The sequence below is a fragment of the Lycium barbarum genome, chromosome 2 (genome assembly GCF_019175385.1).
Source record: "Lycium barbarum isolate Lr01 chromosome 2, ASM1917538v2, whole genome shotgun sequence".
Lineage (NCBI taxonomy): Eukaryota > Viridiplantae > Streptophyta > Magnoliopsida > Solanales > Solanaceae > Lycium > Lycium barbarum.
This window is the reverse complement of record NC_083338.1, coordinates 107,096,925-107,120,782: the sequence shown is the minus strand read 5'-3', so window position 1 is coordinate 107,120,782 and position 23,858 is coordinate 107,096,925. Positions and strand designations below refer to the sequence as shown.

The following is a 23,858-nucleotide window of genomic DNA, read 5'->3' as shown; positions in this document are numbered from 1 at the left end:
AAAAATAAATTGGAGTAGACCTACTTATGGCTTATGACTTATTTTTGGCTTATAAGCACTTGACTTATAAGTACTTTTATTTTTACCAAACACGGAGATAAGCCGAAAAGTGCTTATAAACTGGTTTGACCAGCTTATAAGTTTAGTCAAACACCCTCATAATCACACAAACATCTTTGGCTTATTCTATACCACAAGATTCAAAAGTCCTCATTTATTTCTTAAACTCCATGCCCAGTCAAAGTACATCACATAAATTGGGATGGATGGAGTAATAGCCACGAAATGCATCTTGCAATTGTGTTTTATGATGACTGGCTAACCTGGGACTACTTCTTGAAACTTAGGGTTGTTTGGTTGCTGGTTAGGAGCCAAGTTATTTATGTATTCAATTCTGTAATAGTAATACTATATTTGGTGTTTGGTTTGCAATTTATAAACCAGCGTAACTAATATATGTATAAGTTATGAGGGAATCTGATGTATTATATTATGCATAAGATAGTACATATATTTCTTCATAACTAATCCTTGTATTACTAATACATGCATAATTCTAACTTAGCTACCAAACGATCCCTTACTGTACAGAACATTACTCATAAGTCATAAGAATTTACTTTTACAAAGCAATTCATGAACCTTAATCACTATCACGACCCAAAAATCATAAGTCGTGATGGCACCTATTCCCAACCGATAGGTAAGACTGCCTCATCATTAACCAATTCAATTAAGTTAATTAAGCAGAAAAGAAAAGAGATAAGATGAATATCCTAATACTGGATCTTTTAGAAATAACCAAATCCGGAAACAACTAGAAATACCACCCAAGATGGTGCCATGTGTAAAAGAGCCACTATAAATAAATACAAGTCTGAAATTCACTAATACACTGTCTGGATACAAAGGAAAGGCTGAAATAAACAAAAGGATAGAAGAAGAAGAAGGGTGCTGCCGATCAGCCAAGCAGCTCACACGATCTCCTAAAATCACTGTCTCAAACTCAAACAACTCTGCGGGTCCCACTTGTACTTTAGGATCGAATCTGCACCACAAAGAGTGCAACAAGTGTAGCATGAGTACGGGAAGCACATGTACTTAGATAAACATATAATCAGATAGTCATAGAATTAGATAAGAAGCCAACCAAGTAATAATATAAGGAATGGATAATGAAATTGTTACACCTCGGAAATTTTTCCGTTGGTACGCAAGTAAACGAACTAGTGATGTGTGCGAGGAGTGCGAGTGTATAATGTTTCATGAGCAATGTGCGTATATGGACGAGAATGATTAGAATGAAAAGTCGAGAAATGTGAAAAGTTGAAAGTTGGCAAAACTGCCCAGTGGTCGTAAAGTGCAAAATACGGACCGTATAATGGAATATGGTCCGTAAACTGGCAGTCGTAAAGTGGCATGCAAAAACTTCAACTTTCTGCCAGTCGAGTAAATGGTTAAAAACGACCTGGTGGACGGACCGTAAAGTGATTTACGGCCCGTAAACCATGGTCGTAAATCACCATGCATGCAGCCAAAGTTTCTGGTTCTGCTTAGGGTTGAAGACGACCACGAGGGACGGTCCGTAAACTGGAATACGGACCGTAAACCTCCATGGACGACTACTGTTCACCGCAGCACAAATTTTGCAATTCATTAAATAAAGGGACCAACACTTGTTTTATTTCATTTCCACATTACACACCTTCTCTCTAAAACCTCTCTCTACATTTATTATCCAAGTTTTCAAGGATCATAAGTCATCAACAACATAAAACAAAGTGAATCAAGAGTAAGAACATCATCAAAGGTCATCCAAGTCAAGAAATCCACATGGAGAAAAACTAGGGTTTTTGCTCAAAGTGGGGTATTATCAACTAAAGTTTGTTCCTACAACTTCTAAGGTAAGATTCGTGATTATTACATGATGTTTAAGGTATTGGAGAATTAAACATGGATTGTAGAAAATATGGTAAGATGGGTTATGAATGATGAATAGTGACATTTTGAGGAATAGTTTGAATTGAATCATGAATGTAGTTGTGTTGTGATATGAGCATGTTATAAATGGTATTAAGATCATGAACTAGAAACTTTAGGCGAATGGACGAATTTGGGTGTTATGACCTTGAACATGGGTGAATTAGAAACAAATTGAGAAATCTAGATAATGTGGATAATGTGAATGACTAATGGCCATTGTTATGATATTAATGAAGGTAGAAACGCTAACATTAGAAGGGGACGTGCAAGTGTAGAATAGTCCGACGAAAAGGTATGTAAGGCTAACCCTTCTTTCATAAGGCATGGTTCTTTGGCCAATTCTCTAAATCCTCTATACGTGTATGTTGCCTTCAATTGATAAATTTTCCGAGCTTGTAAGCTCACGACCCTTGATACATACTACGATTGCACTACGCTCTTCGTATGACGAGTAGGCCCATGATCTAGATGTAACGATAATGAAGATGATAGTAATGATGACGATAATAATAATGATGCTAAAGGTGCCTATGGGATATTATACGTATGTGTGCCTATACAGGGCTATAATGAACCCCGAACTTATAATGCCGGGTAGAATATATGTATATGGATGTATATATTTATGTATGTATATGATTACGTAACGCGCGCACACATCTGCAGATGGTACGGATAACCCTGAAGCCTTGGTAGGGCCGGGTAGAAATAACATTGAGCCTTGGTTGGCCAAGTATGTATGAAACACCGAACCTTATGGTCGGGTACGCTATGTATGTATATAAGTGTATGGCTATGTATATAATATGAATATGAATGTGAAAAGACTATGTATATGAATGCGAATAGGGGCATGTATACGAATACGAGCACTATTATGAAATACGCATGAGAAATGGAAAGTTCCTATGAAAGGCAGGTAAGTGCCATGATGATGATATTATTGTCTTCCCTCCTATGCCACTTCATATATTGTCTATGATGCTTCTATATTGATGTTGATCATGCTTTACATACTCAGTACATTCTTCGTACTGACGTCCTTTTGTTTGTGGACGCTGCGTCATGCCCGCAGGTGCACAGGGAGACAGACTTGATTCATAGCTGCTTATTCAGAGATTACATAGCGGAGCTCCATTTCCTTCGGAGCCATATCTTTTGGGTACTTATTATTTTGTGTGTATAATTATGGGCATAGCGGGGTCCTGTCCCGCTCATGTGATATGTTTTACTCTTCTTAGAGGCTCGTAGTTGTATATGGTTAGATATGTCTGGCCTTGTCGGCCTATATTTTGTATATCATTTTGTTGGCCTCGTCGGCCCATGTACATTGTTGTGGCATATATGCCTATGATGATTGAAGATGTTGTCGTCCAATGGGACTAGCATGGTCGATGCTTAGAAATGTATGATTAATGATGTGGCTCACCTAGATGTAAGTCTAAGTGTAAGCTAAGGGGTGCCCGAGTGGGCTAACGCCGGGTGCTCGTCGCGGCCCCCTAGTCGGGTCGTGACAGAAATGCAATGCAGTATGCTCCGTATACACATAAAGCTTCCAGGACTGTATGGAAGATGTTACCCATTGGGGTCCGCTAAGTCCATATACCACCCGGAATATCAGATCTCCCAAATCACATCGGGTTTAGGCCTCCCAATATCAATATCATGCTCCTGACTTTAAGAGGTCAATTTATCATGCAATATAATGCACCCCGTTGCAAGCGTGAAACTCGATCCAACCATATGCATATGCATGATAAAACACATAAGCTAATGAATGTCTCAAATCCGTACTTAATAGCCAACAAGTTTAAGTAAGTTCATCAACAATTCAGACTTAATAGCCAACGCGTTCAAGTAAGTTCATCAACTGTTCAGACTTAATAGCCAACATGTTCAGGTAAGTTCATCAACAATGCTTAATAGCCAACAAATTCAAATAAGTTTACCAACATATTTATCATGAGTGTACGGGTTCCTTAAAATGTCCAAACACAATTAACATTCAAGTATAAGAAAGTAGCACATAACAGCTAATGTCCACATGCTTTGGCATTCTTGGGTCACGGCCAATAACTACACATTACACTACTACCCATATTATGACACCGGTACTCGTATCAATGCCCATCACGTCACAGATACGAGATCCCCTATTACGCCTTTACCCTTATTATTAAGCTTATTTTATTATCTTTATCGAAAACGCCCTCAAACGAAGTCTAGAAGTTTTAAAATAGCTCGAATGCCGAGCCAATGCGCCACGAACCTCCAAAAATCGCTCTTCTTTTTTGGAGTGACTTCGAACACTCCAAAATTGTCAAATACACAATCTACAGGAGTGTACGAGTCTGTTAAAACCCATATTGTGATGGTAATAACTCAGGTCCAAAAAGTCATCCTAAAAGCCAGTCCTGAGCCCTGTAGGTCAAAACTGTAATTTCGTCACAAAATCAGGTTACCTATAGCCCGTAGGTTCTAAATCCAGAAAATTAATCAAAACCAACCATCAATAGCCCTCCAAGTCAAAGAATTACCATTTCTCAACTTTGGTACTCAAAACCCTAAATTCTACTATCCAAATGCGGATAAAAATGATAACCAACGGACGTAATAATAGGGAAATACCAAAATAAGGATTAGATACTTACTCCCTTTCAAAAACGATAGGAACGCCGCGAAATCACCCTAAACCGAGCTCTAGAACTCAAACTATGCTAAAAAATACTAAAATATTTGTTATGTCCATTTAAAACACTATCTATGCAAAAATTCTCCGCCTTAACGGAAGACATTCGTGTTCACGAAGAACAACTTTTTGCGTCTACCGGTCAACCCAAAATTTCTTTCTTCGTGTTTGGGGGACCCCCCTCGCATTCGAAGAACAATGGTCTGCACCAGAAAACCATCAATTTTTCTCGATACTAAAATTGGCATAACTCCCTTATACGACCTCGAAATTCTACAATTCTTTTTGGTTATAGTTCCGTAATCACGATACAGATCAGATAAGTCTATCAAAACAAAATTTAGCATATTTTCTCAATATGGTACCCTTTATACCCAAAGAAACGACGCCAAACATCAAATACGAGCGCGCCACAATCCAAATCCATCTGAAATTCATCGGAATCTAAACAAAATTTGTGTACATGTCCATAATCATCATACAAACCTGGTGAAACTTTCAGAAAAACAAATCTAGAGTCGCCTCGACCGGATGTTGACAGTGGTCAACTCAAATTCTAAACGTCAACTGGAATATCTACCAAGGGTCCAAAACACCCGCTCCCCTCATGATTCGAACCAACTACTTGATTAAGTTATAAATCATATTCCGGATATCATGAAATCAACGAAACTCCGACTCAACTCAATTAACCTAGAATGTTGACTTTGGTTAACCTTCTCTATTTTCTTAACTTAAGAACTTCGAATTTTACTATTTCTTCTCTGATACTCATCCAATTGCCTCGGGAACCGCATCACCCATTCCGCAAATTAAGAATATCATTTTAAAGCTACAAGAATGGTATTTTGGGGAAAAGAGTCCAAAGCTCAAAACGACCTAGAGGGTCGTTACAATCATATAACAATCACTTTTCTATTTTTTTTATGGCATAAAAGTCATCCAACTTTAAAGTTTATCAAACAAAAATTACTTTTCTATTTTTCTTCATGTAAAGTCATCCCACATAATTTAATATTTCTTTTTGGATCTCATTTTAATAATCTATCAGGGAAAATTCAATGACATGTTTTTACGCACAATATGGTGCATTTTAGTTGCCTTTTTAACATTAAGAAATCCAAATGTCTCATAATGCCTCGCTCCTCATGAGTGCCAAAGGCAATTTCTTGTATGAGAAAATGGACCTTATCAACATGTACAACATAATCTTGTATTATATATGTGCCAATTATTAATAATATATAGAATAATTAGAAACAAATAACATGTACATTCTTTCAAAAAGTAGATATCCATATGTCATGTTCAAAATATTCAAACAAGGAAATACAACATTCTACAATCTGTGAAAGCATAGATATTTCACATGTTCAGTAAACAGATTCCCAAGTATTGGCTTCATTAAGGGATCAACTAGCATCTTGTGTGTAAAAAGAACATGTAAAGTGATTTCTTTACGTGCTATGATGTCTCTAACAAAGTTATTGATAAGTCCAAGTGCATTTGTGTTTTGATGATTGTCAAACTACTTCAGAACAAGATGGAGACCTGGTCTATAACCTGCTCTATGTGCACCTTGCACCCTCAGTACAGAATAGTTGTAAAGTCGAGCCACGTGTTGCATACATGTATAACAATGAGTTGGCCCATGCTTTAGGTCAAAGGGAATGAGTGGTCTCTATCCATCCCACATGCTCCCACTATATATACAACACGATGACAACATATTGAGTAGACTTGAAAAACCTAATCCATATTTTGCAAAATCTGCCGACACAGGTTTCTCAAGTGCTCTTAAGAACAAAGCCATCTACAATCTGAAGAACCTGATCCAGACACAAGATATTGTCTATGTTCTTTAGGTTGTTGTAAGTCTTTGTTTACTTGTGCTTAAACTGTAAACCTACTCTTCCCAAAAAGGAAGCTGTTTGTAGGTGTTCTAAATTCTCAAGGTTGCTTCCACAAGCTCTTGAGTGGTACACTAGTCTAGAGTTAGCTTAGTTGTATTAGCGTGTGGCTAGAGTTAGTCACAGCAAAATCTCAAAGGGTGCCTTTGAGTGGTACACTAGGCTAGATCGAGTCTAGGTGTATTACTTTTCTTGGCTAGAGTTAGTCAAGTGGAGGTGCTTGCAATCGGAGTATTGCAAAGGTTGAGGGACTATATGAGTTAGTTCCTAGGTTGCATAAGAGTTATTGTAAGGGTGAGGGATTATGGGAGTTAATTCTTATCTTACGATAAGAGTTGTAACCTGAAGGTGCTTATGTAGTGGAATTGAAATCCTACTTGTGTAGGTCATGATTTTTAATCCCTTGAGCAAGGAGCTTTCCATGATAAAATCTTGCCTTCTGTACTTACTACATTACATAAGGGAACTGGTACTCAACCAGGTCTCTTCATATTGTGTTTGGTGGACGCATAGCCTTCATCATTTGGTATCAGAGCAGGTTCTTTCTAAAAGGTTAACACCTAGAAAGGATCTCTTCATAGCTAGCTCACTAAACCAAAAGAAGGGAGAATTTATCTCAAGACCACCAAGCTTTAGCGCTGAAAATTATGAATGGTGGAAGGTTAGAATGTAAGACTTCATCACTGGTAAGGATAAAAATCTATGGGACATGATCTGTTATGGTTCTCATCTCCCCGAGTTGAATGGCTTTACTGTACAAAAAGTTCAATAAGCTAAAAAGATTCTCCTTCAAAGCATTGGATCAGGGGAGTACAATCTAGTTTCCTCTTGTGAAACAGCAAAGGAGATCTGGGACGCTCTCAAACGTAGTCAGTAATTCAGCCAGAAGACTTGGGTGAGGAAAGGACAGTCAAAACGTATCATTGCTCAAAATCCTTTTGAATAATGAAGAATGTCACCTCACTCAAGGAACCTTAAAGAATGTATGTGTCTTTAAAAAAATTAAAAACACCTTCCTAAGTTATTGAAACTAGCTGCTACTGAAGAAGAGACCACATGATCAAAAGAAGATCTTCACATTCTAAATGACAGTGACCAAGGAGAAACATACTCTCATACCACTCTCAGGACAACATAAGTATTAGAGACATTGCATACTTCCGAGTTTCCTGCTACTTAAAAAAACTGTCAAGGAACCCGGTTCCTGTGATTTAGGTTAGTACTTTCTCCAATGCTTATATATGTGTGTTAAACTGCTAAACATGTCATGTCATTAAAAATCTTCCCGCCTAAAATCCTGAGCCTAAACGTTACATTTTTCCTGGACCGACCCGGTCTGTAAGAAACTTCAGGTATTAACCAATCAGAATCAGTTCCTTGTCTCAAATATCTAAGGCTACTATTTGTGTCTCTCTCTTATTAAACCCATCTTCTTTGTTCCCTTTGTTAGTGTAACATTCACAAACTCAAATCCCTCATCTTCCTCTCGAAACCTTGGCCAAGATCAATCATGTTTAATAATGAACCCACCTCTCAAGCTATCCCAGACATAAAACTCTTCCCCTCACTTTCTAAAAACACATCCTCAGATCTCGTTCCATCTAAAAAACCTGTTTCAGACGGCAGTAGTCAAACACTTTCGGTCTCAAAATTCCTCCAAACCACTGAGAAAATCAACGCAAGGGATGATGGAGTGGAAGTTTCAAGCAACATCATGAGCTCTGAGTGTTTAAATACCAATATCCAAAGTTCTATTGCTGAACATGCAAATTGTGAGAATATTTAAGACTCAATAAATGGAGGTACCACTAAGGAAAATGAAGTTAGTGCAGAAATCTCAAGTAGTCCTAATTTCTTTGGTTGTGTAAAAAGGAGCAGAGGACTCCATCTCAGTTATAGATAGTAACCTATCGGAGAAAAGAGTGCAATTTTCTAATATACTGGAGAGTGAAAAAGAAATAGTGGTTGGGTTTGATGATGCCATGTAGACTGAGAAGGATAGTAAAAACGTTCAAGGAAAAGAAGAAAGTACAGGGGATGTGTAGGAGGGACCTGGTCTCTCAGCACAAAGAGTGTTCGAATCATTTATACTTCGGACTACTCCCATCGTAGTTGAGATTCCAGACCCCCCTAAAGTAATTAGAGATGTTATCCCTACTGTTATGCACTTAATGTAACGACCCATTTAGTCGTTATAGTGTTTTGATCCATTTAACCTTGTTAAACCTTCCCCAAGTCTCGTTAGTATAATCTATAACTTAATGAAGTCATTGGGTTGGTCTCCGCAAGGTTTGAGTGTAAATTGAATCTTTGAGGGAGAAACTAGTTAAGTTGACGAGTTAGAGTTGACCACAATCAACGCCGGGTTAGTACGACCCCGTGTCAATGTTTTGGAAGGTCCAAAATATGATTATGATGATTTTGAACTTGTCCACAAGTTTTGGTGAGGTTCCGAAGAGTTTCGGATGGGTTTGGGTTTTGTTGCGCTCGTATTCAGTGTTTTCGCCAGAGGTCTGTGGATAGAAATGGCTCCAGATTGATCATCTAACCTTTGTTTTGGGTGAGGTTTCAACCATTAGATCCATATCAAAATTATGAAGCTATAGGAAAAAGAATTATCGCATTTCGCCTCCAGATGAGGGAGTTATGCTCTTTTTAGTGCGGACTGCTCCAGCAGGTCCACTACCAAAAAAATGCTCATTAGCCATGCGCAAAACCGTGGCTAAAGGGTACCTTAACCATGGGTAACCCTACTTTGCCACGGTCTTTGCCCACTGTTTCTAGCGGGCCCATACGGGGCGTCGCCAGCAAATTAGCCACGGTTTTAGTCTCCGTGGCAACATTTATTTGGCCACAGTTTATTGTACATATAGCCACGCTTTGACCATGGGTAAATTTGACTACAAAAAATAGAATTCTATTTGAATATTTTAATTACCCACACAAGAACCATGGCTAATTTAAAGGGTAAGGTAATTATTTTACAAAATCATCATATTATTTAGCCACGGTTCGACCGTGGCAAATGTGCACAGATTTTTTTTTTTTTTTTTTTTTGAAATTATAATTTTTTTCCCTGCATATTCTTGTATCAGTACATAATGATAGGCATTAACTAATACACTCACCATAATACACAAATCATCATTGCTATAAAGATCAAAGTTCCAATATTCTACTTATCATATACATATATCTTACTAACAAGACATAAGTTTCAAGCCTTGAATATACCAAAAAGATACCACAATTACTAGTGTAATGGAAATGCAAAAAGTAGAGGTACACCACATATAGTGGTTCAAAAATATACTATGCACAAAAGGCTAAGAAGAATGTAAGTTGAAACTAGGCAACTCACTACCAAATTTAGCTTGTAAAAACGTATGAAGAGTTGCCAAGTGATTCTCATTTTGCGCAAGCCGTTCCTTGGTCTCAACAAGGTGTTCCTTGGTCTCCTCAAGCTTTTCCTTTGTCTCCTCATATCCAGTCAGCTTCTCTTTCAAGGTTTCTACATGTTTCTCTAGGTCTTCAACACGTTGATGAGACATATTAGTAGAACCACCAAAATTCGTATGACTGATTGAACATCTAGGCATTCCAAAAGCAGCCGAGGGGTATACATTTCCACCTAAACCACGCACACGACCAGAATGTTCAGCTCCATATACTTTTCCAATGGCGTTATTAGGATGAGAAAATATCTTCAAAGGAACACCTAAAGTGGCAGCACGTTCTTGATCTTGAGATAGATGCTCTGATATTTTATCCTACAAGTAAAATAGAAGAAATGAGAGTGTACATGAAGACTTGTGACAAAGTGAGCTGAATCAAATCATAAAAATTGAACATTCAAATGCAAGTTAAGGACCAAAGCTACCACATGGCTTCTCAATCCATGAAATATCCCAAAAAATAAGGCATGTTTTGTATCAGTTTCTCGGATTAAAAAAATGTATAGACCTATAGCATGGTTTTCTACTTAAAAGAGAATAAGAAATAAGGTGCGGAATCACATAAACAAGAATAGATCATCTGTATCATAGTCTAATTTGCTAGCACAACATTCAACCAAAGGCATGCAATAAATTCTTATACGTATATAATCTAGTCCTGAAAGGACCTGAAATCATACTTCCATTAAACGACTATGGGATTAGAAGCAGCTATGCAAACATTTCAGAAAAGTACATTTTCATTTTTTATTCAATGCTCCGAAAGAATAAACAATAGTCTAGCTCTAACATCATTCTTCCTATATTATACCAATTAAACAAAGTGTACACTTGAAACCTATTAGAACACATTATTGATAGATTCTAAGCTTCCGGGAGTAAAAAAGCGATTCTGTGGCGACAGGGAAGGAACAAATATATGATACTATTATTAAGCTATAAATGGATGCATTTCATATCCAGAAAGAGAGAAGACAGCCAGGGAGCATTGCCATTTTAAACTGCTAGCTAGATTACATTCCTAAAAATTTTAGAGCTTAGATTTCCGACACACAAATTTCCTCTTCTTTTGCAAAGAACAAGGATTAAGAACATAGTAAATGTAACTACTAAAACAGAGATACAACCAAAAACCACAGAACCGCCACTATCCTTCATCCTCAACAAAAAATCAACATTGTAACTGAAATTTGAAAATGAATAAGTGTATGGAACTTACAGCTATAATCTTCCCTTCTTCATTCACATAATTGCCATCCTTTTTTAGTAAAGTTGACAAAACAACCTCACTTCGGCACACAGGCCTTCCATATTTTATCTCCTATAATTAATCAAGTATAGATTAAAAAATAAGTAGCATGCAACACATTTTATTTGGTACAATAAAGTGATTTCCAAAACAAAATCCAAGATAAAGAAACTTACCATTTGACGAACTCTCCTTGCATTGCTTTTGCTACCACCGGCATGAGGGACTTTAAGTTTACGTCGATTTCTTGCATTTTGTTCACTTTGAGCCTGCAATTCTCAAACAATTTATATATATAACTGGACATGAATTACGTGAAATAATTTTCCTTTTATGAAGAACAATTACCTTCACCTTATCCTCTTTACAGTGATGCACAAAAGCAGCACAATCAATAGAATCCACGTTCTCGGGAGTTTTAGCAAGTATCTCTTCCTTACTTTTGTTAGGGTAGAGGTTCTCGTTTCTTAACTTATATTTATAAGCCCTCCATCTTTCGCATAAAGTACGCATCACCCATTTATTTCCAGCAGCATAATCAAACTCAAAATTCTCCTTCAAATAGTTTTACATTCATAAATCAATATCTAATGACAATAGATACACTAATTGAACTTGAACGAATTCAGATAGTTACCTCAATAAGCTTCCACTGTAGGCGGCTTTTCGCATCTGGCATCCTATCCCATCTCTCAACCGATATGGGATAAACTGTTGACTTTTGAGAAAGTTTGCCAAGAAATCTCACAAGCAAGTTTGAACCATTATTACTTCCTTGTCCATCTCCATTGAGTTCCACCATTATTTTTTTTATTTCTTTCCAAGTTCCAAACTCGATCTGCTTGCATCTTTTGAGTTGTAACTTCTCCCGTCAAAGTATCTATGATTTTAACAAGCAATCATCAACATTAATGAGAAAGCAGGATTGCATTCTTATGTTTTCGTTTCCAGGAAAGAGGAATTCAGTTCTTTTGTTAACAACATAATATGAAGAGTTAGCGTCTTCATTCACACACAAACACACATATTCCATAGCTAATCAAGAACAAGTACAAACAAACAGAAACACTTTCAAGATATAACGGTTTTAAACAACCAATCAAACTCCACTATTTCAATTTAACAATTGCATTAAGTTTATTTCTAACCTCTAATATTGACAACTAAGGGCTCCTTTTTCTGTTGTGAGTTAGCTTCATTAGAGCTTGAAGAAGAATTTAAGTTGCCATCACCGAGTATAGGAGTTTCTATGTTCTCATTCTCAGGTTGGGCATCAAGTTGATCACGACTAATTTGCCGCTGCAGAACTTGGGAAGTTGAGCTATTATTGTCAGCTTGCTGTCCTCGTAGACTTTCCAACATTGCTTGGGCTGAATTTTTGCATTTTCTCTTCATGATCTCCTAGAAATATAAACAATAGGTTTTATGCAATGACAACCAACACCACACATTTTGCAGCCAAGAAATTCAAATGGGTAAGTCCATTTGAGATTTAATCCAATCATTTCAGATATAACTAATGAACCAAACAACAAGAACCCATAATACTTTAATCCTTAACCCTCAACCATCAACAATGCCCAATGAACCCAGCAATGATGACCTTCTTATCTGAGTAGACAACAACAAAAAAAGACAAGAAAAAGGGAAGGGAAATCAAAATATTACCTAATGCATGTGAAGACCACTCCTAAAACAGAGAAGAATATAGCACAAAACGAAATGCAAGAAACCAGGAAAAGATAACTACAGACTTACCTCAATTGAACCTTTAATTCTGAAAACAGAACACTCTCAACCAATATAAATTCAATTCCTGAAAGTCCAGAAAGAAACAGAATTCTCTGAAATTATCAAGAAAAAACTGATTAAAGAGGAAATTGGATCTTAAGCATGTTAAAAATCCTATCTTTATTTCTTTACATAAGAAATTCAACCATGAATGTTAGAGACTTAATGGAGATCAAGATGGTAACTGAACATCTCAATGGTACCAGGGCTTCATTTAGCAGTATAGATCAATCACTGCTGATATTAATTACTCCAGTTAAGTTCATAAAGCACGCTGATGACCTATTATCTTTGTGTATCTATATGTCGCTTCAAATTTGAAGTTCCAGACCTAGAGTGCACTGCATCGATCATTTTACGGGCGTTACATTACGCTTTTAACCTTTCATTTCTACTAGCACGAGGCAATTTCAAGAAAGTATCCAAACCAAAAGAAGCTTGTTTTTAGCTCTTTTTGACGGGACTGATGAACTAATCTCGCAAGATTCCTCACTAGCCTCCGTAGATATCTCCGCCTAAGATCAATAACGCAATCATAACATAGAAAGTATAAGAATACAGAAAATTTAAGTTGTAATAGAATTGTTTTCTAAGTGTACACTGAAAACTTTAATGAACTTAAAATTAAAGCAACAAAATTTGTTTCTAAGTTTGAAAACCACATAAGAAGCAAGGGCGGAAAACTATTAAGAACCTCATCTGCATATATAATATAGGAATAAGAAACAGAGAAATATCATACATAAAGTGAGAATAACTAAAGGCCTTATCTGGCAGCAGGAAATGGTATACATATCAGGTTTTGGAAGGATAGGTGGCTGAACCATATCATCCTGATGGAGGAATTCCCAATCCTATTTCAAATAGCATGTGAGCAAAATTCTTCCATCTCTCATAATAGGGAAGACAACACTGGTAAGTTGATGAAGTGGCCAACCTGCTTTCTAGGCTAGAAGGCCAGGTGATAAATGCCTAGAAAACAGACAAGGTGGGGCAGTGAGTTCATTGCCAAACTTAAGCCTAATCTCTACGATGAAAATCTCACACAATACCTAGTCAAAGATACCTTATTAACATGAGCTATTAAAGATAAAGTATATTGACTTCAATTTCGCCTCTTAAATTAAGGTATCTCAAAGTCACTTAATCATGTGTATTCGAGAAAACTTGACCAACAAGCACATACAAGCTCAAATACAATCACCAGAAATCGCCTTCAAACATAATCACAAGAAATCAACCAAAACCAGTCACCTTCAAACAAAATTGTCAGAAATTTTATGCCCTCATCAAAACTATTCACAAATTTCAGATTAAACTGAAGGCTACAAAGAATTAACAATGTCATTGTGATAGAGATTTGGTACTCCAACCAAGACAAGCCATAAGAACAAGATACCGGTAAACAAGCATACTAATACAACCGGCTAATACAATAATTAAAAAATGCAGTAGCTAAATTAAAAAAAGAAAGAAAAAAGAACTGTTATCCTTTAGGGATTCCCAAACATGCAACAATGTAAGTTTCACAAACATAAATTCGAACACAAATAAACAAGTAAATCAACTATTGCAGCATCAAAGGGTAAAATTGGTATTCAAAATCGTTTTACCCACACATTTAGATGAAATTAGAAGACCCCCCCCCCCCCCCCCCCACCCCACCAAAACAAAAATTGCAGTAAACATGAAAGCACTAGCCAGAAAGACCCAATTTAAAGTAAGAAATTGTTTCTATATAATTTAGCAGTAAGAAAAAAAAATCGAGAAAGTAAACAAAGCAAAAACTAACAAAACGAGAAAGTAAAAGAAGTTGAAAATTGGAAATTATCAAAGGCTACCTGAAGAATGGAGAAGGGCAAAGCTGGGTCTACCTGGATAGAGTACACACACATATTTGGAGAATGGAGAAGGGCAAAGAACTACTGATGTTTCTAGAGAGTTTTGGTTGTGGGTATTGTTAAAAGGGAACAATTAATTAGAAACCAAAAAGAAAACATTAACAATGTAAATAAATGGGGGGAAATGGAAAAAAAGAGGGAGGGAGTGAAATTTTTAGTACCCGCCAGATTTTTCCACGATATTTTAGCGTCATTTTCTTATACGTGGAGAACGTTCATATTGTTGGCTAATTTTGCCACGGTTTCTGAAACCGTGGCTAATGAGCACTTTTTTGGTAGTGACGTCCACTGTAGCGACCATAAGGCCGCTATAGCAGGACAGCTGCAACGACCAACTAGCCGCTACAGCGGCCGATGGGGGGAAGAATGCCCTGTTTTAATCCCTCAAATCCTACCGATTATTCCCAAGACCCCAAAGTCAGTTTTCAAGAGAGAAGTTAGTTTTCAAGAGAGAAAAAGGCAAAATTCATTCGATTCTTTGGTGAAAGCATCTTGGAGAGTAAGTCTCATCTTTATTTGTTCCTTTTCTTTGTTCTTCAAGTTTCATGATTATTTTAAGGTCCATCAATGGTGGGTGAAAATCCTAGAACCCTAGAATTAGTAAACCCTTAAATAATTGGTGGGTTGTTGATTAATCATCTAGTAGTATAGATTATCACTTTCTAGGAAGGGAATTTGATTTCTTATTGTTGAAATTGTATGTTGAGACTTAGGGTTCTAATAAAAATGAAAGTTTTGTCCTAAAATCTGTTTGGAAGGGTAAATTGATTAGAAACCCACGGATTGAAGGTTATTGATTGTAGAGATAGAAGTTATGATAAATTCACCATTAAATGAAGGTTTCATCCATTAAAAAGGGGTAGAAGTAAGGGGTCTTCTTCCCCAAATTATAGTTCTTATTTAAATACATGGTTTGTTGCTTACTTAGCATCATATTGTTAGACTTTGACCGTCATGAGGCGCTTCGAAAATAGAAGACTCGTGTGGAGTAGTTCATGGCTCATGTTCTGCATTCCAGGTAGGTTATGGCTTACTTTAGTTAGACTTTGATTAGCAAAACGTGCGTAATGTGTAGAATTGATGGGAGAAAGCATGATTAGGTCTTCGAAAATGGTGTTTATGTTGGATACTTGCTAGGTTGGTATGACTTCTGATTTTGTGGGCTCGTCGCCATTACGTTATGTATTGAAATATGAGGTGTAGTTGTATTCATACTGTCGTGATTCGGGATGCATTTCTACTAGGTTGATTGTTGTTGATGGTGGCTTGTTGCCCTATTATTGTGATTAGACTTATTGCCTAAATTGTCGTGTTGCACTCAGTTTTCTCTTATTGTGACATATATTATCGGAGAAAGGAAGGATACTAAGTTTAGACCTGAATTGTAGTTTATATATTTATGATAGTACGTAGATGAACACTTGATGCATGATTTATTGTTGATGATAATATATAGAAAAGTGCAATTTCTTAGTGATGCAAGACTTAGTGTGAGGCGTACTTGCTATATGAGGAAGTAAAGAGGGACATAGACTCATATGTTAGTTGAGACGGTTTGTATGATTCATTTCATAGTTGAGTCGATCTAAGTCCTGATATGACTTGTGGCTTTGTGACTTGTACCTTCACTGTTTGGGTTTGTATGGATTTACTATGTTTACACTCATTTATGCATTCATACACTCATGCATGATGGAAATAGTTTGGAAGACTTGTGGCATGATGCCTTGTGTTTGACATTGATATTACTAATTGTTCATAGTCCATACATACTAATGAACTGGAATACGTTAAGACATACATTGTGATGTGAAATTTATGAAGAAGTTAATATAATCTTCTTGTTGAACTTGTGATACTATTTGATACATGGTACTTGATGATTTGAGCATGGATAATAAGAGGGCAGGAAATGTCGTTACGTACAGATATATGGAAAGGCACATATGTGACCTAGATTATGGCTCGTGGTCCGAGGTTCGTTTCGAAAACGAGGGATATATTGATATGGTCCGCGACCGAGGTTCTTTCCGGGGCGGAGGATTTAAAACTCTGGTCTGAGGAGTGGATCCGGAACGAGTGGTACATGGACACCATGGGTTCGTTGCAGGTCATGACTACTGAGCTATGACATCACTAGCATGTGTGTACAGTGTGTATTTGGCCAGTGCATTGAATTACATTGCATTGCACATCATCATATTTTGCATTGCACATCATTACATTTTATTCTGCATTATTATATGGCTCGTTTAGCTCTGATTTTGGTGTGTTTGCTGAAACGGCTGTTGTGGTATTGATATGATCATTGACTAAGTTAAATTGTGGATTAGTGACTCTACCTAGGGAAGGAACTTAGGCTTGTGATTATCAGGTGAGATTACTGAAACTTGACAGACTTGTGGGTTAGAAGCTTCATCTTAGGTTATGACTCTGTTATGGGATATTCTGTTACTTGGATTGAATATTAAGTGTCTATCTGTTTATCTTGTTGATTTTATGCTTATATATGTGAACTAATCTTAGTCGGCCTATGATGCTTACCGGTACATAGTATTTGTACTGATACTACCTTGCTGCACCCTTTTTGAGTGCAGATTGTGTTCCAGAGATTTTATCCAGATTACATCTCTAGCTTGAAGCTAGTTTGCTCGATCAAATCCGAGGGTGAGCGTCTATCCATGCCATGGCACCTGAAGATCTCTCTTTCCAGATGTCTACTTTTATTCCAGACATTAAGTGTTATTATATTTGAGATATGCTTCAATTTTCATTGTTAGTTGAGCCCTTGTACGATGACTTTCAGATCGTGGGGCTGTAATAGTTAAGACTTCCGCATATTATCTATTAATTTTTGACTTGTTTTATTTATTCATTTATTCACTTATCTATTGACTGTTAATAAATGATTAAAGAAGTTGAAATTGGTTGATGATTAATGGGTTAACGGGGAAGGGTTCGCCTACTAGTGATAATAAGGTAGGTGCTCGCACGATTGGTAATTAGGGTCGTGACACTTAAGAGGACCATCTTCGGAGAAGGAAAGGTCTGACAACTCCTCTGAGGAAGTAGACTTCGATGGTGATATCATTCTAAAGATCGTAGTCAAGAGATCGTCTGACCCTATAACTCTAAGAAGTGGGAAAGTCAGGAATTATATTACTTATAAAGCTTCAAACACTAGGCAAAGGAGAAAAGCTAGGCTTGAGTCCGCCTTAAAGGCAAACAAAGAGAAATTGGTGGACAAGAAGAAAGGAAGATTTGGGAATAACAATTTGAAAGATGAGGAAGTGCCATCGTCTTCGAATGTGATGATAATTCCTGATGAAGAAGAGGAACCTGAACAACTATATCTTAAGAAAAGGTTATCTAAAAGAAAAGAAGAAGAAAAAAAGGGAAAGGGTTATCAAGGAGGATACACCTATTGATAGAAATGAGCAAGCTGTCAAGAAGAAGAGTACACCTCGACAACCCAAAAGAAAAGGGAGCAAAATAAGAAAGGAACCAGGTTGCTCTGAGCAAAGCTCATTTTTCTTTCAGGGTAAAGCGGCGCATAAAAAAGGGCTGGTCCGTCAAAAGTCCAGTTCCTTCGCGAAGTCCATTCTCTCTTACTGGTCTTGGTATTACACTATCGCGGAGCGAATTGTTAGATCTTTCAGTGTTGTTATAGCTCTTGCCTGTGGGCGTTTTCTAGCTGATGCTGATTTCCGGAAAGGCAGTCGAAGCATTGGCTAAGCAAATCCCATCTTGAAGTGAAGCAAGAGGTTCTTTCAAGTTCAAAAAATTGGGAAAAGCAGAATGAAAGACAGTCCTCTATTGACGAAAATGAGAAGGTTAAAGGACTCAGATGAGGAAAGAGAAAATACTCTAATGAATCAAAAAGTGTTGTTGGGAAGAGTATTTGATCATGACATCTCTGACAAGCATAGAATGAGGGAACTTCTAGAGATAGTAAAATTTTAGAAATGGGAAGATATGTTTGTTGCTCCAGCTCCCAGTGTTTTTTAATAAGAGGTGACTGAGTTCTACCAGAATCAGATGCATACTGATGATTCTACCTTGTCTCTGACAATTCATTCAGAGGAATTCGAGCTAGATGAGGCAAATCTTGGAGAAATCTTAGCAGTCCCAACCTGTGGACTGAAAACTGTGAAAGGAAAATCCTCCCAAGATTTCAAAACTCGATTGTCAAGAAGGGCCATGCATCCTCTGAAAGGTTCCATAAGAAGCAACTGAAACCGCAATATCAACTTATGTTTGCGTTTGTTAACAAAGTGCTGCTTCCTACAGTTGAGGAGAGATGCACAACTTCATTGTCAGACCTGGTGCTTCTTCAAGCTTTTGCAAACTTTCAACCCATCAACTTGCCTGGTCTAATGATTGAACATATGATAAAGGCTGTGAATATCAAAGACAGCAAGCATGGGCTTCCTTATGGCATATTCTTGACCAATGCGTTTGAGCATTTCAGTGTCAAGACTGGAAAGACTACTAAGGGAACAATGAAGCATATTATCACTCTAGGGACATTAGAAGAGTGTGAATGCATACACAAAAGGGAAGGTGTAGGGAGAAACTCTGTTATTTCTGATCTAATTGATGCACAGGAGCAAGCAACCATTGAAACCAGCCGGCTTCAAGCTGAAAATGATCGTCTGAGAGATAAATTGGTTCAACAAGCATGTGAACCTGGCCCTAGTAGTGAGCTTGCACGTGCAAATACTGAGCTTCAAGTGGATAATGCTCTCTTGAAGGAGAAGGTGGATGAGCTTCGTGATAAACTGATTGAAAATCAAAGAGATGCTAGTGAGCAAGTGATTAATGTTCTGAAAGCCTTTGCTCGTGCTTCCTGATTCCTCTCCTTATTCTGTCCTATATTCCAGTCCCTCAAGCTCCTCTTGTTTTCCCCCAGTCCTCTCTAACTATGACATGATGTTTTAACTTTTTAAGAATCATATGTATATTGTTTAGACTACTATTTTTGGATAATGATTGTTACTTCATCATGTGGGCAAATGAATTTGATGAATGCAACGATTATTTGTCTTTACTTCATAAGATATCTCTATCATTATATATGCTTATGTTTCATAGCTCTGAGAGAGCGTCACTGAATCTTTTTGATAATGATAAAAGGGGGAAGATATTGTTGATGATATGAATAGGTACATCTGACTGTGATCAGAATAAGTAAAGAAATTGTCACACCCTAATCTCCCTAGGGTGTGATGGGCACCCGACCCTTACTTAGGGCCGAGCGAACCCTCTGACTCTTAATACACATACATACTCTTTTCAGACTTTTAAGTCAAATAGAATGAAACACATAGTGATACTTTCAGAATATTCTATCCGTTATTCTCAAATCAAACCAAAATCCATAGTCATGTAGAATTTATATCATAACACAGAATGACATATCGGCTGATGGAGCCGCTTACAAAACCGACATCCTACACCCACGACTCTGTCTGCAAAGTCTCTAACTTCGAACAAACATCACAGTACATATACTCTGACTCGGCAACACTCCAGGAGCAAATGGAGTTGCCAATCAAGCTGAAGCATCTTCTAGCACTATCCTGTACTCTTCTGGGTGTACCTGCGTGGCATGAAACGCAGCCCCCGAAGAAAGGGGGTCAGTACAGAATATATACTGAGCATGTAAGGCATGGAATACATAAAAGAGAATCATAACTGAAACAGTGAATTACCAGAATCAAGTATGACTTTTTAGAACATCAAAGTACTTGCCTTTTTAAATGAAAATCAGGCATATCCATGTCATTATGTCATCATGAAAACATGTATACATATACCGTACCCGGCCCGTTATGGGACTCGGTGAATGAAATCATGCGTGCGAACATCATATGTCATATAAATACCGTACCCAGCCCATTAAGGGACTCGGTGATCAAAATCATGTCATCCCGCTTTTATATCATCATGCATGCATACACATATACATATACATACCGTACCCGGCCCTCTAGTGAGGGACTCGGTGAATGAAGTCATACCGTACCCGGCCCATTAAGGGACTCGGTAAATGAAATCATATGCACATATACCGTACCCGACCCATCATGGGACTCGGTGCCATAATCATATCGTCATATATATATACCATACCCGGCCCTCTAACGAGGGACTCGGTGAACAATGCAGAGGAATACGCACGATAACATATCCTGGCCCGGGACTCAGTGAATAGACATATTGAGGCTTGCACGAGCAGAGTAGTGCGAAACCATATGCACGTAAATCAAGACTCGATAGACAAGTATACTTATCGACATCTGAAGGCTCAGAAACAAGTTTCGGATCAATCGGATTTAGTATAAGAAAGTTATGAGCGTTTGAAGTACAGAACCTTCTACGAGCGTTTCAGAAGTTATTTTTGGAAAATCAAAGCAACAATCATATCAAGTACCTTTCGGATATCGTATGGATCAAATCAAATATAGCCTTTAGAATCATGTGTACATATCAAAGTATATCAAAGACTTAGCGGAATAATCAGACGTGCCATCATTTGAAAATCAAGACATAAGCCATATCACTTTTCTTTCGAACGCCAAATCGGAAACATATCAAATAAACTTCGGACATTATGGATACACATCAAAACCATATGAAACGGCTTATGGAAGTCAAGAACGTTAGCCATCCTAGTGGCTCTAAGAATAGGAATCTCTTTGAAATCATACATATACATTATATACTCGTTTCATAGGGATCATGCCAAAAGAAAGAAAGGGTGAGCCTTACATACCTGTGCCACGCCTTATTAGCTACGCTTATTTATCCAAGCTTGCTATTCTACATTCAAGAAGATATTACATGATCATTAGATTCATTATCATTTACTTGTCTTGATCTTTCAAATAAAATCACTTATAATCTGCCGAAATTTCGACAGCATTTCGCCTGTAAATACCACATCCCCGAGAATCTAACTCGGCCCAAATCATCAACAACAAATCCGAGAATGTAACTCGGCCAATTTCTCAACAATAATCCGAGAATTTCACTCGGCCACATTATCCACAATAATCCGAAATCTTCCAAACTTAATAAGGACAATAACAACACATTGTTTTCTTCCAAATTCATGAACTACACCACAATCTACACATTAACAACTTTGTCAACCAATCCCAAGTACCTTCTAACGTTAGTAACTTCTTTTACATAATTCGACAACATTTTCTTATATTCAATTCAATCACAACAACCAACTTACAATCTCCCAAATACATGTCTCACTTCCAAATTCATAAATTATATTTACAACTTACACATTAGGAATTTCATTCCTACAAGTATAAGAAACCATACTAATGTCATACTAACTTCTTCAATAACGCACAAACGATTTCATCATGGAATCCACATCTACAACAATCAAAATACAAAATAAAAATTAGTTCATCACCCCCACACAATATAGTATATACACGGCCAACACCCCAACATACCAAAGTCGTGATTTTCATCCTTTTCTACATACTACAACATACATAAATCATCCATAACATGTCTAAAATAAGATTAAACACATACCTTTTCCCACGCATGTTCTTAATCGGCTATGATTGTGATTTGCACAAATGAATGTTTTGATTGCTCCAACAACTACTCCATGTTGTAGAGGACCTTCCAATTGGTAGAAAAGCTAGAAGAAATTATTTTTTTGATCAATTTTCCATGGCCTTCTTTGGCTACACCATGGCCGAATGGCCTTGTATATTTTTCTCCTTCTCCAAACTTCTTCATCTTTCTAAAAGATGAAGATAGTTATGTCCTATTTATATTTCTTTTTCCACCATTTATATATATTTATTTTTAAGCCCCTCAAGTAAGAATTATGGACACATGACCCTATTCTTTCTCTCCAAGCTTCTAGATTTTTATGGAGAAATATGACCAATATATCTTATATATATACACATAATTCATCTAAGGTGGGCCAAGGCCCACCTTAAGTTGGACGGACACCATGGTCCATTTAAGAAATTTCTTGAATACTTTGTGAAATTTTCATTTTGCCCTTAGCCTTCCACAATATTACCTTGAGCCACTTTGCGAATTTTCCTTTTTACCCTTAGCCTTTCTCAATATTTCCATACTAATAATATTCATAAATAATATTCATAAACAACTTGTGCATTAAAATTTTTTTGGAAAATGGTCTTGCCCTTAACTTACCACGACTATCTCGAATTATCCGATCGTACAAAATACGGGCTATAACAGAAATGTTGCTGAACTAAGGGGAAGATATGGTGTAGAAATGTGTTATGTTGTTGCTAACATATTGCAGGTGCTCTAAAATGATAGTCTACTTCACAGGGGGAACAAGTGGGAAGCTGGTTTTTAGGGGAAACATCGTCTACGAGTTTGTCATCATCAAAAAAGGAAAATTGATAAGTCCAAGTGTATTTGTGTTTTGATGATTGTCAAACTATTGCAGAACCAGATAGAGACCTGTTCTATAATCTGCTCTCTGTGCACCTTGCACCGTCAGTAGAGAACAGTTGTAAAGTCGAGCCATGTGCTGCACACATATACAGCTGTGAGTTGGCCCATGCTTTAGGTCAAAGTGAATGAGTGGTGTCAATCCATGCCCATAATCAAATTAAAAACGGACATCGGTAACATACATAGATCAACTACGGTGTCCCTGCCCTGAACAGATATCACACAATCTCTATAAAATCTATCTACTAATATACTCTCCCCCACTGGAGTTTCGACCACATATGGCACATTAATAGACTCAACTCCCCGTTCTAAGAATATAGCAAAAGAAGGAGATACATACAAATACGTAGAACAGGGATCAATAAGAGCATATGCACCATGAGAACCGAT

The 23,858-nt window shown here is 37.3% G+C and overlaps 2 protein-coding genes across 13 annotated transcripts; one reads left to right on the top strand and one right to left on the bottom strand.

Annotated features, from left to right (window-relative positions):
• Window positions 1-9,715: 9,715 nt before the first annotated feature.
• On the bottom strand, window positions 9,716-15,277 carry LOC132626717 (uncharacterized). Of its 11 annotated transcripts, none has more exons than XM_060341679.1 (9): window positions 14,919-15,063; window positions 13,045-14,049; window positions 12,835-12,897; window positions 12,435-12,687; window positions 11,924-12,166; window positions 11,635-11,841; window positions 11,463-11,555; window positions 11,257-11,358; window positions 9,716-10,352 (listed from the first exon to the last, which is right to left on the bottom strand). In XM_060341679.1, the coding sequence occupies exons 5-9, from the start codon at window positions 12,086-12,088 to the stop codon at window positions 9,909-9,911; spliced, it is 1,011 nt and encodes a 336-aa protein (XP_060197662.1). In that variant the 5' UTR covers window positions 12,089-12,166; window positions 12,435-12,687; window positions 12,835-12,897; window positions 13,045-14,049; window positions 14,919-15,063; the 3' UTR covers window positions 9,716-9,908. The 11 variants fall into 11 exon arrangements, with proteins under 11 accessions (XP_060197662.1, XP_060197666.1, XP_060197663.1 ...); XM_060341683.1 differs by lacking the exon at window positions 12,835-12,897 and having other exon boundaries at window positions 13,045-13,102; window positions 13,820-14,049; XM_060341680.1 differs by lacking the exons at window positions 12,835-12,897; window positions 14,919-15,063 and adding an exon at window positions 15,140-15,277.
• LOC132626719 (uncharacterized) lies at window positions 15,103-17,845 on the top strand. Of its 2 annotated transcripts, XM_060341689.1 has the most exons (3): window positions 15,103-15,477; window positions 15,921-15,996; window positions 17,576-17,845. In XM_060341689.1, the coding sequence occupies exons 1-3, from the start codon at window positions 15,103-15,105 to the stop codon at window positions 17,611-17,613; spliced, it is 489 nt and encodes a 162-aa protein (XP_060197672.1). In that variant the 3' UTR covers window positions 17,614-17,845. The 2 variants fall into 2 exon arrangements, with proteins under 2 accessions (XP_060197672.1, XP_060197671.1); XM_060341688.1 differs by lacking the exon at window positions 15,921-15,996.
• The last annotated feature ends 6,013 nt before the right edge of the window (window positions 17,846-23,858 follow it).

Coding starts and splice junctions, on each gene's coding strand:
- LOC132626717 (XM_060341680.1), bottom strand. CDS start 12,088: ATGGTGGAACTCAATGGAGATGGACAAGGAAGTAATAATGGTTCAAAC. Junction 11,842..11,923: donor TACAGTGGAAGCTTATTGAG/GTAACTATCTGA, acceptor AACTATTTGAAG/GAGAATTTTGAGTTTGATTA. Junction 11,556..11,634: donor GTAAAGAGGATAAGGTGAAG/GTAATTGTTCTT, acceptor TGAGAATTGCAG/GCTCAAAGTGAACAAAATGC.
- LOC132626719 (XM_060341688.1), top strand. CDS start 15,103: ATGGAAAAAAAGAGGGAGGGAGTGAAATTTTTAGTACCCGCCAGATTT. Junction 15,478..17,575: donor TGGTGAAAGCATCTTGGAGA/GTAAGTCTCATC, acceptor TTTTGAGTGCAG/ATTGTGTTCCAGAGATTTTA.